The sequence below is a fragment of the Ostrea edulis genome, chromosome 7 (assembly GCF_947568905.1).
Source record: "Ostrea edulis chromosome 7, xbOstEdul1.1, whole genome shotgun sequence".
Taxonomy (NCBI): Eukaryota; Metazoa; Mollusca; class Bivalvia; order Ostreida; family Ostreidae; genus Ostrea; species Ostrea edulis.
The window spans coordinates 29,360,239-29,379,294 of NC_079170.1; the positions used below are offsets into that span (position 1 = coordinate 29,360,239).

Genomic DNA, 19,056 nt, shown 5'->3' on the forward strand with positions numbered 1-19,056 from the left:
CCCAGCAGTGCGGGACAATGACACAACCCACCCAGCAGTGAGGGACAATGACACAACCCACCCAGCAGTGCGAGACATTGACAACCCACCCAACAGTGCGAGACATTGACAACCCACCCAGCAGTGAGGGACAATGACACAACCCGCCTAGCAGTGCGGGACATTGACAACCCACCTAGCAGTGAGAGACATTGACACAACTCACCCAGCAGTGCGGGTCATTGACAACCCACCCAACAGTGCGAGACATTGACAACCCACCCAGCAGTGAGGGACAATGACACAACCCACCCAGCAGTGCGGGACAATGACACAACCCACCCAGCAGTGCGAGACATTGACACAACCCACCTAGCATTGCGGGACATTGACAACCCACCCAACAGTGCAAGACATTGACAACCCATCCAATAGTGCGAGACATTGACAACCCTCCCAACAGTGCAAGACATTGACACAACCCAACTAGCATTGCGGGACATTGGCAACCCACCCACCAGTGCGGGACATTGACAAATCACCCAGCAGTGCGAGACATTGACAAACCACCCAGCAGTGCGAGACATTGACAACCCACCCAGCAGTGCGGGGCATTAACAACCCACCCAGCAGTGCGAGACATTGACAACCCACCCAACAGTGCGGGACATTGACAACCCACTCAACAGTGCGGGACAATGACACAACCCACCCAGCAGTGCGGGGCATTAACAACCCACCTAGCAGTGTGAGACATTGACAACCCACCCAGCAGTGCGGGACATTGACAACCCACCCAGCAGTGCGGGACATTGACAACCCACCCAGCAGTGCGGAACAATGTCACAACCCACCCAGCAGTGCGGGGCATTAACAACCCACCTAGCAGTGTGAGACATTGACAACCCACCCAGCAGTGCGGGACATTGACAACCCACCCAGTAGTGCGGGACATTGACAACCCACCCAGCAGTGCGGGACAATGACACAACCCACCTAACAGTGCGAGACATTGACAACCCACCCAACTGTGCGGGACATTGACAACCCACCCAGCAGTGCGAGACATTGACAACCCTCCCAACAGTGCGGGACAATGACACAATCCACCCAGCAGTGCGAGACATTGACAACCCTCCCAACAGTGCGGGACAATGACACAATCCACCCAGCAGTGCGAGACATTGACAACCCTCCCAACAGTGCGGGACATTGACAACCCACCCAACAGTGCAAGACATTGACAACCCTCCCAACAGTGCGGGACAATGACACAATCCACCCAGCAGTGCGGGACATTGACAACCCATCCAGCAGTGCGGGACATTGACAACCCACCCAACAGTGCGAGACAACCCTCGGGGTTGCAAAAAAGCGGTAAAACCCTCGGCAAAGCCTTGGGTTTCACAGCTTTTTTGCAACCCTCGGGTGGAATCCCCTTATATTTCATGGTTACTCATAAGAGAGTCTTATAATCTTCTCTATGTTGTTTTGTGCAATATGAGAATAAATTGAATTGAATTGGCAGAGTGTCCACGGCAAAAAAAACCCAGACAAACAAACAAAAAACAATTGTCTACATGCGATTCTCACAGGACTCACGTACTCAATACAAAGCCTTGTATGGAAGTGCGATGATACAAAACAGGTGTTAGACTATCACCAACAACGACCGCCGTAATGAAGTTCGCGGAGATCCTTACTTTATTCATTTACCCTACCTTCAAATATCAGTTTCACGAATTATGTTCATGAACCATAATCAATAAAAGTTTCAAATAATTCTAAACACAAAATCCAATTTTTGCAAGCATATCAAATAATTTAGTGAGAGTGCCCGTACACAGCACCTTGTCCTGACTTGTTTAAATATATTTGTTTACAGAATTGAACTTTTTCACCTCCAGCGATTCGTATCCTATATAACTAAGATTTAAAGCGAACATCCAGATCAGGAAGTATAAGACCATCAACATGTTTACTCTGGAAACTTTTCTCGGAATTATTTTCGTCCTTTGTAAGTGTAATTAAGTTTTATATATTAATTAATTACTAGTTTTGTATGTTTTATTTCCTTATGAATCAATACTTTATTGCGAACTATCAATTACCATATTATTCAATCCATGTAGGTATTAATTTCATATCTGTCGTAAGTGAACTTGAACACGGTTTATATATAGGCGTTAAACGTGTTAGATCCAGTCACAAATGTAGAAATGTAAATGGTATATACATGTACATGTACTGCGTATATAATATTGTGAAACTTACAGAAAAGTCAATTATCATTAGAGAAATGTGTATGGGGGGATATTTTATTCCACCTATACAAGAAAGCTATCTTTTCACAGAATAATGGGTAAATTGTGTTGTGAACCTGGAGAAAAATCATCACAATTTCAAATCGGCGCAGTCTAAAAACTACCGATTAAAAAATGATAGACTATAAACAATTTCGAAATATCTGTCCTTTAACAGGTTACAATAAAACTTCAACATGTTCCGATATTAAACTGATGATAGTAACGATCGTTACTATCATCCCAAAAAACCCAGCTAGGATGATAGTAACGGAAATGAATGATGATAGTAACGTAAAACTTTCGTTACTATCATCCTCGCTGTTTTTTCAACGACGAATTTTCTGTTCATATGAGCCGTATAAAAGATAAAATAACACCTGATCATAATTGTTGCTAATGTATGATATTTCTTACCTACATATTATTCGCAAATAAACAATACAAATAGATATAATTAGTAAATGTGGTCTTTCCGGAATTTCCTTCCGCCATCTTGGGATAATAGTAACAATCGTTACTATCATCAGTTTAATACCAGTGATAGTAGCCTTTCCCCCATAGTAGCTTTACCTCCTGGAAAAATTGCTATATATAGTAGCCTTTCCCCATACGGGTGTAGCACCAATCAGCGGGGAACCAGTTTAATACAGACAATGATGCCTATTCAGCAATCGGAACTCCTCGAATGTCTCGCGCACTCGACACAATCGGAACTCCTCGAATGTCTCGCGCACTCGACATAGATCTCGGATGTAATACGGTGGTATCCATGAGTGAATTTGATACATTGCCAATTGGCAATGCATCAAATTCGACATAGACTACACAAACTTCCACCAGAGTTCGTTTGCTCGTAGGTGACGTAATGAGGCCTCGACGGGGAGTTTGATAGACTACATAGTGCGCGATACATTCGAGGAGTTCCGATTGGGCTATTCAGACGGTTCCCGGCAATTCGTAAACAAGTTGCAGTAATCGCTGTCCCATGAAGTTTATTGCACACTATAAAACTGAATATTCTCACATAAGGAATTTTAAACTTTCGCAATAGTGCCTAATCTATTCCGTCCATACAAACAACAAAACGTACGAGATAAAATACAACCAAATCAAACGCCATTTACAAAACACGGACGCACGGATGCACGGAAATAGAAAAAAATAGTACAAATCAGATTCATTTTGCACGGATAATAAAATTGTGCGTGCATTTTTAATTATAAAATCAATTGATTTGTGACTTCGAATATACTTTGAATACGGGACTTTCGAGATACGGATCCACTACTTTTATCGCGCGTTGAACGTAATTGTAGGGCATGTCACTTTCGGATTACAATAACAACTAAGTAAACAAACATGGAATACTTCAATTGCTATCAAGTTACTGTATTTAAATGTTATTTTTGAAAGAAAGGAATCACTACAACCATTTTATAGGAAAATACAATTGATTAAATTATGCGAGTCGGCGCGGGAAATAAATCTAGGGAATATCTTGAGGATATCGGTAAAACTTCACGCCTTGCATCCAATGGTACACGTCTAAATGCGCCCTTTCCCTTCCATCTAATTTACACCCAGGTACTAAGCATCAATAATGACTTGGATCGTCATCGTGGGACTGCGCATAGTCTGTTAAGAAAACACCATATGTATCGATGTCAACTTTGCCCTACAATTGGTTATTATCACGTGACCGTGGTGTATAAACGTCAAATATAATCGGTCGTTCCGGCATATTCCGAAAGTTCCGTATTGTTTTGTGTACACCCCAGGGAATATATGTAGTTAGAATCTATCAGTCACGGAAATTTTCAGTGCATTGTGACGTCACCTTAATTGTTTCGTCACAAACATTTGTCCGTGATTTGTATGCAATATTTTCGTGATTCCTTCATTACATTATAATAAAAATGTAAAAACTATTTTTTTCATAATACAAGCATTTTATCATTATTTCATATAAATTCTTCAATTTACAGAATTTCCGTAAACTTTGGTATCCGTGACTGAAAAAAAATCTGTCCGTGATTTAATAAATAATACAAATCACGGATTCATTTTGCACGGATGAGAACAATTTCCATAAATTTAATTTTTAAAAAAAAGTGTATTATATGTGCACTGACTTGTATTTGACTTCCTAATTTGTTTAGTACTAAGTGTTGAATTTTGACATCGTGGGTGAAACATGAAGGGAATTTACGGAAAATGTTGTTGCTTATGCAATCTATTAAATGGGGTCTCCTTGCTTCTGTACTAAATGTAATGTGTTCTGGGAGTCCACCAAAACACAACTCCACTGCACTTCCATTTTTCTGAACTGATAAAGTGACGGTAATATTTTGTTCCGGAGACTGCATTATATTTGCAATGCTCATTTGAACAACGGACGAAATCGAATTTGACATTGCACTGTCATAAAGTTTTACAGATAAAGATATGAAATTGACATTCCGTTTTTAACAAATTTTACGGATCAATAAAATTGAAGACTAGAAACACATTTATCATTATTTATTACATCCGTAAACACATAAAATCACGGAAATTGCATAAACAAAAACAAAAAGTCACGGACGACTTTTAAGTCACGGCCTTTTTTTTAAGTCACGGATTCACGGATACCAAAGTTACGGAAATTCTGTAAATTGTTCTTATTGAAGAATTATAATAACGATTAAAATAAAATATTATTCTTGTATTATGAAAGAAATATAGTCTTCTGTCTGTAATTTAGTGTAAATTTCGCATGTTTAACAATTACAGTGACGTCACAATGCACGGAAAATATCCGTGACTGGTAGATTCTACCTACATATATCCCCTACCTACATGCTCAAAAAAAAATGTCAATGTATGTTCGAAGTCACAAATCAATAGCATATTCTATATTTAAAAAAAATACACGGAAAATTTTATCATCCGTGCAAAATGAATCCGTGATTTGTACTATTTTTATCTATTTCCGTGCATCCGTGACTGTTCGTGTAATTGTGAATTGCGATTTATGTATGAATAGGGATGGGTAAGATTTGAATAGTTTCCAAAATAGTTTATTTAAAGTAATTCCACCCTCCTGTGATGTCATTAGATTTTGCAAAATCAATGATTTATTTACATTTATGCGCGATAGGAACATGGATTTTGTTGGAGTCTTTCCCGATAGTTATTGTGAAAAATCTTGTTAAAAATAAACTATCTCAAAAGTCTAAATTATAGATGAATAAACAATGATGCGTTTTAAGATATTGAATCCAAGGGCAATAACTCTGTTTCTATTGATTTCTTTATCAAGTCTATTATGCGATAGATTTCCTTTATTTTTACAGACATTTTGTATGTTTTTGTCAAGATACACTTTCATGAAATTGTTATGAATGCTACTTTATCGTCATAACCAATTTGTATGAAATTTTGATAACGCTGTTTAAGGAAAATTGCAATTTTCTGACGGTGATAGATGATTCTGATGATGTACGTCTCACATCTTAAAAAGTGTGATGACGTATGTATCTTACTTAATAATTTGTTAGCTTTAACTCTAATGAATGGAAATAAATACATTTTTCAAACTTGTATCAGATAAAACTGCGAGTATGAGTTACCTTAATTAACGCGAGGAAAATAACGCCAGTCGACGTAAACGGTGCATTGTGATGTTACATCTAACTGTGATGTGTTTTTGTTCAAACCAAACAATCGCAGCCGTTTTCCTTGAATTGTAAACACCGACGGTTTCAAAGCCGACGCGCTAATTGGCTGATATAAAGTTCATCTGAACATGACCCCTAATCGGGTTATGTCAGATCTTCTTACGCAGAGTATACGGCGCGGATCTTAGTTAAGTATTCAAGCTGGAGAAAAAAGTACCGATCCCGATCAAAATTGATAGAAATTACTAAAATAATCATATTGTTGCTGATTGTATGCACCGTTGATTAGTTTCCTTTATAAAGTCGTTTAATTTGTAAACCATTTTACATTAAGGGAATGTAGTTTTCTGAATACGATGTTCTCTATAGCTACTTTTTTATAATTGTGATCGGGCTTGGTTCAAATTAGAAAATTCCTAATAATTCTGTTTTTTGGGGTCATTTCATTTCAATTTCTTTTAAAGATATATTTCTCTGATATATCATTTTTCTAAATGACATGTATTTTGAAGATCTTATTCGTAGATTTAAAAATATTAGCAAATAACGTTTTCAATTTTCATAAATATTTTTTATTAAAAAAAATTAGAATGTCTATCCGAGCCGTTTAGGCATGTTTTCTTAGATATTTATATTATGCATCAAATCGCAGCAAAATTTGGACTCTAGAGTATCTCATTTGCAAACAAAGTACCTGTTTTATCATTCCGGGATAAATCACAAAAAATCTATATAAAATACTCGATAGCTTGTATCACTTTTTCGATAGTGAAATCATACTTCATAAGAGGTGTTTTAACGAGTCATTAAATAAAAATTTAGTGTAATGAGCTACCTTAACTTTGTTAATTATTCAAGATGTTTTTGGTATTTGATTAAAAATCAATTCAAGAATACCATTATCATATTCTTTAGCATTGCGCAATCTTTTCTTTTCTGATATGACATTATATGTTCTGTTCCAATGGTTGTTCCGTTAATAACAAGCTACCCAAAGGATTAGGCGGGAATTTTAAAATATAGATTTTAAAAAATCCACACATTAGAAGAGTTTTTAAAACGTAAATACATGTATAAGCAATGAATCATTATCATTATATTTAAAAAGATGTATCTTATAAGTGTGTGTAAAAAAAATTACACAGCGTTAATTTGTATGCATACATCGTTACATTCTTTCAAAAATTATTAATTCATTGTTTAATCATATGCATTATGAATTCAGAAAATCTGCAAGAGATGAGATATGAAGAAATCAAAGAGTTTCATTTTTCTACACGTTAGTCATAAGATTTATTTTGTGAGGACCAGTGTTGGTTTTTTATGGCGAGTACAATGTACAGACGCCAGAGAAAAAGCATGCATGCAATGAACATTGATTTTTTTGTCTTGTATAACAGGTGTGAGAGAAGTTTCTGCTGCCTATAGAAGTTCCTACTACTACTACTACTACTACTACTCCTACTCCTATACCTCCTACTCATCGTAAGTAGCTATGTACTATGTTAATTCATGATACCCGTAAGCTCATTGTAAACAAATTCCGTTAAACAGGAGTTTCTGTATTCTAACCTACTCAATTTGAGAATGAGTTCTCCCCCTTCTTATTGTGTACAGACTTACGAAATTTACCATCGTTGGAAATCCACGGTAGGTCGTTCTTCTTTTACCTCCCATGGGACGCAACGCCGATATTTTCGCTGGAAGGCGTGTCTCAGTTTCTCTATGCGATTGATCACATTACCATTCCTTATTGCGATATTCAACCAATGAAAAGGCCCCCTAATACTTCTCATTACATCACATTAGAGTTATCGCGCTTTGATGACTCTTGTGCGTCATTGGTAAGAAAATGCACAAGTCTCGCGAGCAAGTGCGAGATTACTGGGACATAAACGAAACGTTCATAGCACACACACACACACACCCCCCCCCTTTTTTTTAAGTTAAAGTACATGGTGAACTTTTAAATAAAATAGCCATTGGTCAAACTGTATTTTAAAAATATACTAACACTAGTTTATCAAGGATGGTACATGGGGTTTTTTTAAACTCCACTACACCTATTATAAAAATTCCAAACAACGATGTTCTCTGTCCTAAGTCAATCAATATTTTGTAATTTTCAAAATAGCTTACATGCAGTTTAGAAACGCATTTGTTGTGTTAATTAGTGTTATAAACGTCTTAAAAAATGCAGTTTGGCAAGTATATAACTTATACTAAAATATTTGAAAATGAGAGAGAGAGGGGGGGGGGGGGCATTAACGATTACAAAGTCCATGCCATATGAACCTGTCCAAATTGTATAAAATAGAATGTCTTCATAATCTGACAGAATAATCTTAATAACATATGAATCCCATTAATTACAAGAAAAGTTATTGTGTCGGGTGTGCATGAATTGTTTTTCCCTTCACAGTTCTTCTTGCGACTGATGCTTTATATCGGTCAGATTTGGCAGATTTAGTACCTGCACTCCTTCACATAGTTTAATAAGTTCGTCTGTTTTCTTGTAAGAATAATCAATTCCTTTTGCCTTTAGAATTTTAATCAGTGTCGTGGTTTGCAGTCGGTTATAATATGTATTCGATACCATAATTTATATTACGTATGCCTAAGTAATGTTTACGTATGTTGTCCCGGTAGCACGACTTTACGCGCCTTTAATTTGAAGAGTTCCACTAATGGAAATGATAAGTATTCCAGTGCTCGGTAGCATAGAAAAACATGGCTTTTGAAGCGAAAATTTTCATCATATCTAAGTTGGACAAGTTACAAATCTTTCAGTGATATGCTTTACAACTTCTTTGTCAGTTTGCTTTGAAATTAATTTTATTCAAAATATAAACATGATAAATAACACACAAACAAACAAAAAGAAAGAAAAAAACCCTTTCAGTTGCTATTTGAACTGTAGTTTGTTATACTTACTGGTGTGTCCTTTCTACATGTATGTATTTAATTTGTTTAAAATTGTTTTATATGTTATTAGGGTAATTATATAATTACATGTGGTGCTTATATTAATAATGATAATTTTGCATTTTAATTCTGACACTATGAATATTTTATTCACATGTATGTGCACATCGATTTTATACCCTTTTTTTCTCTCACATTTGTAAAGCGCTTTGGAGAACTAATGCTGATAGGGCGCTATATAAATCTTTTAATTACAATTACATACCTAACATCATATCTCTTTCCTCCTTCAGCTGGTCCACTTTTGTGACCATTGACTTGTTAAGTTTTCATACCCGATTTATTTATTCGTACAAAGGCTGCATGCAAATCATGTGTCTGATGGGTGAAAGTTGAGGCACCCTAGATCATAGCTGTACTGTTCAAGTGAAGTTTTTGACGACAAAGCCTTGTGATCCCGATCTTTGATAGTGGCACAACAAACACACACTTTCATGGGTGCCGCCATTATTGCTGACGCTTAGAGTTCCGGGAATACTTACGGCGATTCCCATTGGTCTTCGATAGGTCACGTAAGGTCATGCATTTCAATGAGTTATGCGAAAATATCGACATTGTGTCCCACGGGGGATATAAGAAGTGCAACCGACCTTGGGTTTCCGACGATGGAAATTTCACATACATACAATGTATGTTGTTTCAAGAAACCAAAACTTGTGAAATTAATATCATGATCTCAAAATTACATGTGAAATTCTATGTCAAGCTCAATACAACGTCTAAAGTCGCCATTCCTTTCATTCCAAAAATAAAATTGAAAGTTTGGTCAAGCAGAATCAAAAGAACTTATTGTGAAATTCCTAAAACTGATAAATTTGTTTGCACTTACACAAGGATGGAAATGAAAAGGCCGAGAGCGCATGCTCGTGTTAGGACTATTTATTGACTAAATTTAGTGTCAAGAAAGGACTGCGTTGTTCCGGAAAAATTATTTAGCACTGCGGAATATTCAAGTATGTCAAAAAATTCATTTTCAATAACGGCATTAATCTTAAAGGGATAAATTTGATTACTATTTACTACTGTTTTATCACAAATCATTCCTAATTGGCAGCATAAAGAAAATGATCATATGAACATATTTCAATCTATGTTTACTAAACTAAAACAACAAAGACTAACAAATGTCGAAAAAAAACTAAGTACACTCAGTACCTTTTTGTCGTAAAGGATTTTGCAAACATTATGATTCTTTTAACAATAGACGTAGTGCGATATAAGAAGAGATATAAAAGAAATGGAGGACTGATTAGGAAAGATGATAATACCAAAGACGTTCCCTCGTTTGTCATCACAAAATGCGGAGGGGGGAGGGGGTACGAGTAGGTCATATCATACAGCTTACAAAGTTGTGTTTGGAATTTCGATTTCAGAAAGTATTAATTTTTTCTTGCAAGTTTTTGAAATTCAAAATTTGAATATGTAAATGATAAATTCAAAACAAACAAATTCCCACTACAGTAAAAAAAAAAAATAGTCTAGTGTTATCTGACCTTTATAATGGAATATGTAAAGTTAATAACACATTATTGAAACAGAAAATAACTTACCTTTATGAAGTGCATTGTCTTAAATCAATGATACATTCGGCGGGAACAGAAATTCCCTGTACCATTTTGTCTGATGTTTCTACAATGAAAGAAATACAAAAAAAATAGCCTTATGTCCCCGATCATTAAACTTAACCTCGTGTGATGTCATAGGTTTTTGCAAAATCTTTATCAAATTAAACTTTGTGCATGATAGAAATATATCTTTCAGAGGAATTTTATTCACTGCATAAAATAAAAAATTTGGTAAACTATTGATATTGAAAAAGTGTATATTTTCTAGAGATAATGAATTCTTTATATTTAAAAAAATGTTGTCAAGGGGCAATAACTCCTATGCTGGTATTTCTTCTACTGCATGTCTATTATGCATGATTTCCCTAATATCCACAATTACTTTATACATATTTATGAATTAACAGGTTTTTTTAACTGTTGACATTTAAAATTTGTCATTTCAACAAGTTTTTATCTATTCTAATTATTCTGTACAACGAAAATGTGTGATTTTCTGATGTCAACATATACTTCCGTTTTTTTATGTCTGACATCTTTAAAAATGTGGCAACATACACGTTTTCTTTGGTTATTGATTAAATTTAACTATATTGAATGAAAATTAATAGAGTTTTTGCACTTTTAACCATTATTTTTGATAAGTCACATGAGGATCGATCGACCTTAATGTAGCGCTTATCTTTCGATTTCCCTGAATTCTTACAAAAAAACACCCTTGAAATATATTGTTGATCATTTTAATTAACAATGTTGATTAGAAGTTATACAGTTTCTAACATGATTTTTAAAATTATCGTCTGCTTTTGTATGACCCTTGCTTGTTTGACAATAAAATACTTTTTTTCTATACTTCCATCAGTGTGTCAGTTATTGCCGGAGCCATAGTGGGTGCTGTTGTATTCTTTGTCATCGTCGCAGTCGTCATCATCATCATTTGCAAGCAGAGTCATCGAGGACGGACACTTGTTCATAGCACAGGTGGCGCCACAGTGACAGCAGTCTCGAACACCAACAATACGGTCATGCAGCCTCCTCCCCAAGGTACAGAAATGTTCCAGATCCATGAAAAGTGTATCCACAGTAGCACTAACCGTCACCACTAGTCGTCGCGGCCTCGATCATAACCTTCAATCATATTTCTTTTTTCTGAACAACTCAACTTTATGACAGCTTCTCCATCGTTAACTACCCATATTTATGTAGCAATATTCCATTATCACCTGCATATGGTGTTTATATCTCTCAACTGATTCGATACGCAGGAGCTTGTTCTGTGTATGGTCAGTTTTTAAATCGAGACAGGCTACTGAAAAACAAGTTGATGATGCAAGGGTGTCAACGGTCTCATTTGAAGTCAGCATTGTTATAACGATTTAGTTTGCCAATACAACACATCATTGGGTCAAATGTTGTCTAACGTGTTTCATACCATTGTTAGACTGTTCGTGGCACACTGATTTTAACTCTGTTTACCTGATCAATACATAGGGCTCATGGCAGGTGTGACCGATCGACAGGGGATGGTTACTCCTCCTAGGCACATGATCCCACCTCTGGTATATCCAGTGGTCCGTGTTTGCCCAACTCTATAATTTGTATTCCTTGTGAGAGTTGTGAGATTAATCAATGTTCGTTGTCTTCATCTTTCATTTGAACAGAATTCACAAACTTTCATGATGCTCAAAATACGAACGCTACTCTTACTTTACAGAAATGACAACAAATGTGAAAATATTTCAGCTATGATTCTATCAAAGTATTAAAACTTATACAGAAACCAATCACACATTCAAATTCTTTCACCATATTCATTCGCCCGCAAAAAATTGCGAGCGCATTATGCTATACCGCTGTCGTCCGTCTGTCTGTATGCCCGTCTGTCCCTTAAGCTTTGTCTTCGCAACTCCTCCTAAACCCTTTGGGGGATTTTGATGAAACTTGGTACAAAGAAAGATAACAATGTGGAGCTGTGCATATTGCAAGGAGAATGCTGTTCAATGTTTTGTAAAGGAGTTGTGGTCCTTGGACCTAATTTTTCTATTCAAAATACTTTGTCTTCGCAACGTCTCCTAAACCCTTAGGGGGATTTTAATGAATTTTGGTACAAAGAAAGATCACAATGTGGAGATGTATATATTACAAGGGGAATGTTGCACCTCTATTTCTGAAGGTTAGGGCCCGTGGAGTTATTTTATGCAAGTACCTTGTATTCGCAACTCCTCTTAAACCCTTGGGGGGATTTCAATGAAACTTAGTACAAAGGAAGACCACAATGTGTAGATGTGCATATTACAAAGGTAATGCTGCCCCACTATTTATGAAGGAGTTACAGCCCTTGGACTTAGATTTGTTTTAATACAAAATACATTGTTATTGCAACTCCGACGAAATCCTTTTGTAGATAATCCTTTCTTACTTTCTTAATTTTCAAATTCCTGGGTCAATAATGTATGCGGACGTATCGTGTACCGGTTTAGCGGTGCCCTATTTTTGTAAACAGCCATAATGTTGTGGTCTAAAATTTTTAAATCATATTTACAGGCGGTTTCTACCCCCCTCCGCCACCAGTGTACAACAATCCCGGTTACGCTCCTCCTGGCTACAATAACCCCGCCTATCCACCGGGGGCAGGGCCAAGCGACAATACATATGGAGGCTTTAACCAACCACAGCCCAACGGCTTTCCAGCAAAGTATTGAGACATTTCATGTAAAACACCATACATGGGATGACACGCATTGAAATCTATGCATGTATCGTGATTTCATTCGGAAAGTGATGCGTGTTTGTGTGAATGTGTGCTTTTTTCTATATATATATGTATAAGTATAATGATATACAACTGAATCATGCTTTGTGGTTTGATTGGTACCTTTTCTTTGTTGTTGACATTTCGCATTCATTTATACAGATGCCATTGGAAACTGTGATAAGAATAGCTGTGATCTTATCATTCTTTTATGATTAAACATGTTTATGAGAGATTTTGGTAAAAATAATCTTTTCCATATTCTTTATTGTGTGTGTTGGAGTATTCTTCCTTTTTTTCCATTTTCAAACGGTTTGTGCCTGAGTTTTGTAGCATTGTCAATTCATTTTAAGGTATATTTTTATTTCTACATGGAAGGGGGCTTATGGACTATTTGGGTAATAATGTTGCTATTGACCTACAGTGTGTTAAACTTAGTATAACATTTTGCACTTGAATATATTCATCATTTATTCGCATAAACTAATATCTAATGATGAAACAACATAAGTCATACGAAATCAATCATTACGTCAAATTAAAATATATTCATGTCTTCTAACAATATAGATATAAAAATGCAATGCTAATAGATTTTAAATAAAATAATCACCTTTTGCACTTGTACTGTTTTATCATGTCATCATATATATGCAGATAAATGTTTTAATAAAGTATCGTCATCTTCCCATATTTATGTAGTAATATTCCATTATCACCTGCATATGGTGTTTATATATCTCAACTGATTCAATGCGCAAGAGCTTGTTCTGTGTATGATGAGTTTTTAAATCGGGGCAGGCTACTGATAAACAAGTTGATGTTGCAGGGCTTTAACAGTCTCGTTTAAAGTCAGCTTTTCGAACATTCTATGCGAATAACGATCTAGTTTACCAATACAACCTATCATTAGGTCAAATGCTGTCTGACGTGTTTCACACCAATTGTAAGGCTAGTTTTGGCACATTGATTTTGACTACGGAAAACTCCGTTTACCTAATCAAGATATAGGGCTCACGGCGGGTGTGACCGGTCGACAGGGGCGCTTACTCCTCCTGGGCACCTGATCCCGAGTGATCCCACTTCTGGTATATCAAGGGGTCCGTGTTTTGTATTTTGTATCGCTTATAGGAGTTATAAGATTAATCACTCTTCGTTATCTTCACATTTCATTTTGAGCATAAGATTGACATCTTGCTGACATGTTTACTTCAAATTTCATCTTTTAAAAGTGTAATAATTAGGACAGCAATCATTTTATTGGCCAATTTTTTTTAGGATAAGCTACAACTCATTATGTTGATTGAACTACCATCAAGAAGAGAAAATTTTTCAATTTTTACATATGAAGACTTGAGTAAAAAATATTAAAAACATTCAGCGACATATTGACTTCTTGTTCATGTTTAGAGAAAAAGAGGAGGCACTTAAACGTTTCCGTACGGTAGGCATCTTCGCTAGCCAAGTGTCCGATTCGCTTACTCTCACGAAGCGAATCGGACACTTGGCTAGCGAAAGTATACGGTAGGTGGATGGCACATTTTGCGAATTGAAGCATTTGGGCAGTTATTTTTAAAACTTTGTATTATTTGACATGTAGACAAAATCATAGAACAAGTCGACATGATTAACAGAGAAGTCAACATGATTATCTGAAAAATCATAATCATGTGAAGTCGACCTAATTATTTGACAGGTAATAACAGAAATATACCACCATGATTTATACCTTCCTGAATACCATTCACCAAAATATAAATCCGTTGTCATTAACAAGTATAAAATGGCGACTGACGCATGTGCACACAATATAGATAAAAACTGTACATTCAAGAAAAGGCGCCAAATTCAAATGAAGAAACAGATCACAATACAGAAGCATTTTATTTTCATAAATGTTTTTTTTTTTTCCTTTTTCATAAATGTGGTTTTTTTCATAGGGAGAAGGTTATATAAGATATGACATAAGTCATTTACATTTGTGTAACCGCTGAACAGCTCTATGGCAATAGTTATCGAAAATCCTGAATTGGAATTGTTTTGAATGAATACAACTGATTTCTCGTACAATTGTTTTTATAGAATAGTTATGTGCATATGCAGTGTAATTTTATATGCACCTACGACACACAAGTGCTGTCATTCATTCGCTGATGTGAAACTTTTAAAAGCGTCACACACTGGTTGCTGTTCATGAAAATCTGTGTACAGTTGACAATGCCTTAAATAAAGAATAATCGAAATGCGCAATGACTAGTGTCGAATGAAAACTATAAGCTGGTTAGAAGAAAAAAAAACTATTGTACTGGTTCCTGTATTGATAATTTATCACAAACGTCACAGTGTGCCCAGGGATTAAGCCATTTCGAAATGTATATATGCTGTTCATTATATAATCAAGAGGTCTAACAATATTAACCAGTCTTTTAAATGGTTGTCTCTTGTCATTGTAAATATGTCTTCACAAAAGATTTCTATATTTATTCTTTGGTGGATTAACACTCCTAGTAAGTACACAAGAAGATTTGCAATAAATAATGTGATTTGTATTTTGATTATGCATTTCACTATTTTATTCACAGTTGATATTGCATCACATTAATGTGTAAGATCGTGGAGTTTCACATCCTGTAATATCTGGCAGTGGGTGTGGCCGGTCGGCAGAGGATGCTTGCTCCTCCTGGACACCTGGTCTGGTGTGTCCAGGGTCCGTGTTTGTCCTACTCCTGGACACCTGATCTGGTGTGTCCAGGGTCCGTGTTTGTCCTACTCCTGGACACCTGATCTGGTGTGTCCAGGGTCCGTGTTTGTCCTACTCCTGGACACCTGGTCTGGTGTGTCCAGGGTCCGTGTTTGTCCTACTCCTGGACACCTGATCTGGTGTGCCCAGGGTCCGTGTTTGTCCTACTCCTGGACACCTGATCTGGTGTGTCCAGGGTCCGTGTTTGTCCTACTCCTGGACACCTGATCTGGTGTGTCCAGGGTCCGTGTTTGTCCTACTCCTGGACACCTGATCTGGTGTGTCCAGGGTCCGTGTTTGTCCTACTCCTGGACACCTGATCTGGTGTGTCCAGGGTCCGTGTTTGTCCTACTCCTGGACACCTGATCTGGTGTGTCCAGGGTCCGTGTTTGTCCTACTCCTGGACACCTGATCTGGTGTGTCCAGGGTCCGTGTTTGTCCTACTCCTGGACACCTGATCTGGTGTGTCCAGGGTCCGTGTTTGCCCTACTCCTGGACACCTGGTCTGGTGTGTCCAGGGTCCGTGTTTGTCCTACTCCTGGACACCTGATCTGGTGTGTCCAGGGTCCGTGTTTGCCCTACTCCTGGACACCTGATCTGGTGTGTCCAGGGTCCGTGTTTGCCCTACTCCTGGACACCTGGTCTGGTGTGTCCAGGGTCCGTGTTTGCCCTACTCCTGGACACCTGATCTGGTGTGTCCAGGGTCCGTGTTTGCCCTACTCCTGGACACCTGATCTGGTGTGTCCAGGGTCCGTGTTTGCCCTACTCCTGGACACCTGATCTGGTGTGTCCAGGGTCCGTGTTTGCCCTACTCCTGGACACCTGATCTGGTGTGTCCAGGGTCCGTGTTTGTCCTACTCCTGGACACCTGATCTGGTGTGTCCAGGGTCCGTGTTTGTCCTACTCCTGGACACCTGATCTGGTGTGTCCAGGGTCCGTGTTTGCCCTACTCCTGGACACCTGATCTGGTGTGTCCAGGGTCCGTGTTTGTCCTACTCCTGGACACCTGATCTGGTGTGTCCAGGGTCCGTGCTTGTCCTACTCCTGGACACCTGATCTGGTGTGTCCAGGGTCCGTGCTTGTCCTACTCCTGGACACCTGATCTGGTGTGTCCAGGGTCCGTGTTTGCCCTACTCCTGGACACCTGATCTGGTGTGTCCAGGGTCCGTGTTTGCCCTACTCCTGGACACCTGATCTGGTGTGTCCAGGGTCCGTGTTTGCCCTACTCCTGGACACCTGATCTGGTGTGTCCAGGGTCCGTGTTTGCCCTACTCCTGGACACCTGATCTGGTGTGTCCAGGGTCCGTGTTTGCCCTACTCCTGGACACCTGATCTGGTGTGTCCAGGGTCCGTGTTTGTCCTACTCCTGGACACCTGATCTGGTGTGTCCAGGGTCCGTGTTTGTCCTACTCCTGGACACCTGATCTGGTGTGTCCAGGGTCCGTGTTTGTCCTACTCCTGGACACCTGGTCTGGTGTGTCCAGGGTCCGTGTTTGTCCTACTCCTGGACACCTGATCTGGTGTGTCCAGGGTCCGTGTTTGTCCTACTCCTGGACACCTGATCTGGTGTGTCCAGGGTCCGTGTTTGTCCTACTCTTGATTTTATATTTTCTATAGGAATTATTACACTGATCACTTTATATTATCTTCACTTTTTCATATACGATATATACACAGAAGTAATAAAATTACATCACACAATATATACCTATCCAAGTTCTTGAATGATTCATCGTGACATCTTTGTGTATGTGTATTGGCGGATCTAGAAGGGATTAAAAACATTAGACAATAGCGAAGCGACGAGAAAATAAAATCCGACTGAATTTTGTTTTCCTTTTTCTCCTTAATCCCCCCATTATTTCGGTGTGCAGTGGCGAAAGTGTTGTCTTCTTTTCGCCATGAAATAAAGAAAAGGCGACAACAGCTAAAACAAGCCGCCATAGGTTTACCTGTTCTGCAAAGTTCAATACTCAGAATAGATCACGCTGCGGATCAGTTAAACTATAAGGCACTGACTCGCTGACTGAGGTTGTGTTGTGCACACTGTTTACATTGTGCATTCACCTGATGTTTCTCTCTCTCTCTCTCTCTCTCTCTCTCTCTCTCTCTCTCTCTCTCTCTCTCTCAAATTCCGATATAAGTAAAGAAAAATCCACACAATGAAATAGGAGTATAATATAGATATCACAAAGCAGACTGAGTATCCTTGTATGGTACTACACCATTTAAAGTGTATTTTCGTACCGTGTGGTGCAAGGACGTCTTATTTGATTAATATAGATATGTAAATATATAAGTATACTCGACTAGTGTCTTTTATTCTTCAGGGGATTTAATTTATAGTAGATGCGAGGTCAAATAAATAAGGATATGATATGGAAAGCACTAAAATGACCAAACAACAGTGAATTGTCAACTTTTCGGGACGACCCGTCCCTTCCTCGGGACGATAAAATATTTTCATAGGAAAGAAAACTAAATAGAAAGGCAAAAACCCCGAAAAGTATTAAATTGACTGATATTGGTGATGCTGTGACAAGACGTAGACGGCAAAAAGAAAGTGAAAAACAAACAGAACAACACTGAGTAATAACTAGGAGAAGCTAGGTCACATTCATTCTGGTGAAGTCATTGAGTTTGTTCATGCCACTGGGGTGGAATTACCTCAGTCTATGCATCTAAAATTTCTCCTTGCTTTTTTCTCTCCACATCGATCCAGTGAGTATTATGATCAATAACCACTACTGTCATGTCTTCCCTTTTGTGTCCTGCGAGATTGAAATGCTCGGCGACTGGTTTTGTTGCCCTTTTGGTTTTAATGGTAAACCGGTGGTTATTGCTCCTTCTACGTAGGTCCTCAGTTTTCAACTACGTATTGTTGGTCACATACCTTACAGCTTATGAGATAGATGCATTTGTCCGTACGACAGGATGTGTCCCCAAATATTCGGTAGCATCGGCCAGTGACAGGGCTCTTAAAACTGTCTGTGCTCGCGCTTGCACATCAGGCATCTGCCATCACAACATGTTTAAAAGACCCATTGGGCAAAAGATTACGGCGGTTTCG

The 19,056-nt window shown here is 38.1% G+C and overlaps 1 protein-coding gene across 1 annotated transcript; it reads left to right on the top strand.

The window, feature by feature from the left end:
* The first annotated feature begins 1,713 nt into the window (after window positions 1–1,713).
* On the top strand, window positions 1,714–13,939 carry LOC125654853 (uncharacterized). The gene is made up of 4 exons (XM_048884958.2): window positions 1,714–1,996; window positions 7,345–7,429; window positions 11,357–11,538; window positions 13,039–13,939. The coding sequence occupies exons 1-4, from the start codon at window positions 1,954–1,956 to the stop codon at window positions 13,194–13,196; spliced, it is 468 nt and encodes a 155-aa protein (XP_048740915.2). The 5' UTR covers window positions 1,714–1,953; the 3' UTR covers window positions 13,197–13,939.
* The last annotated feature ends 5,117 nt before the right edge of the window (window positions 13,940–19,056 follow it).